Here is a 1,184-nt window from a genome sequence, read left to right as displayed (position 1 = left end):
TGCTTCAGAGGAGGCTCTTCTGAAGCTGCTGCCAGTGGTCAAAGCCTCAAATAAAGCTGTGTATGTGAACATATATCCATCTACATTTACTGTATCTTCTTCTCTAGTCACGACAAAAAAATGATTTTTATACTTGTTTTCTTTTGTTCTGCTGATTCCTCTTCAGACTGAGTGGCTGTAACCTCTCAGAGAGAAGTTGTGAAGCTCTGTCCTCAGTCCTCAGCTCCCTGTCCTCTAGTCTGAGACACCTGGACCTGAGTAACAACAACCTGCAGGATTCAGGAGTGAAAAGGCTGTCTGCTGGACTGGAGAGTCCACACTGTAAACTGGAAGGTCTCAGGTCAGAATGAATTTATTAATGTAATTTAGTTTTGAACAGTCAAGTTAATTATTGAGACTTGTAATTCACTTTAATGATCTTGCATTAAATGAGGCAGTAATATTGAACTGAAGAAGTTTGCAGACTCAGGTGATCGTCACCTGTGCAGTGATTTTGTTCAGAACAGAGAAACTTGACTTGATATGAAATAAACCACAAATGAGAGTTGAAACATAATGAATTAATAAATGAAGAACTTCAGGAGAAACTGAACAGAAGCACAAGGAGACAACGAGGAAACTCAGCAGACGAACCTACAGACTAAGACTGAGGAAAGACGGAGACTGAAAGACTCAGGGGACATGAGTGAAACTCTTCAGGGCATCATATAACATCATATTTCCCAGGATGATAAACACAACATTTCAGTCAGACAGACTCATCAGACATGAACTCTGTTTCTCCTCCTCTCTGCTTTGGCAGCAGAAACAGTCTGACATCACTTTCACTTTTTCTTCACAACAGTTTGTTCATCATCAGAGAGAAACTAGAACATTCACTCTATAGTAAAGACAAATATAATAATTCATACTCACATACTTTGAACATTTGGAAATGATCTCGTGTTTCTTCAGCTTTTTATTCCACTCTAGTCATGTGATCATGTTCTTTACATTTCACCTTGCTGAAGATGATTAGTTTGTGTTTCTACGACCAAAGTTCCTCATGAGTTTCACCCCTTCATCTCATTTCACATTGAGTTCTTCGCTCATGGTTCATGGTCCAGGGTCGCCAGTGTCAGACTCAGTGAAGCCGGACTGAGCTGAAGTAGCTTTGTGGTCCAGGTCCAGCACAGAAGTCCAAA

At 40.4% G+C, this 1,184-nt stretch overlaps 1 protein-coding gene across 2 annotated transcripts in view; it reads left to right on the top strand.

Moving 5' to 3' along the window:
- Positions 1 to 1,184, top strand: part of LOC147817393 (protein NLRC3-like) — an 11,690-nt gene that overhangs the window by 3,566 nt on the left and 6,940 nt on the right. For both annotated transcript variants that reach the window (XM_087170882.1, XM_087170881.1), the window contains 2 exons: positions 812 to 843; positions 1,171 to 1,184. The exon at positions 1,171 to 1,184 is cut by the window's right edge and continues 1,190 nt beyond it. In XM_087170882.1, the coding sequence (XP_087027008.1) occupies positions 812 to 843; positions 1,171 to 1,184 (46 nt within the window). The remainder of the gene's footprint in view (positions 1 to 811; positions 844 to 1,170) is intronic.

The sequence above is a fragment of the Seriola lalandi genome, unplaced genomic scaffold, assembly GCF_002814215.2.
Source record: "Seriola lalandi dorsalis isolate HSWRI2012SDOR001 ecotype SW California unplaced genomic scaffold, Sedor1 jcf7180002054966, whole genome shotgun sequence".
Taxonomy (NCBI): Eukaryota; Metazoa; Chordata; class Actinopteri; order Carangiformes; family Carangidae; genus Seriola; species Seriola lalandi.
This window is presented reverse-complemented; position numbering and strand designations above follow the sequence as displayed.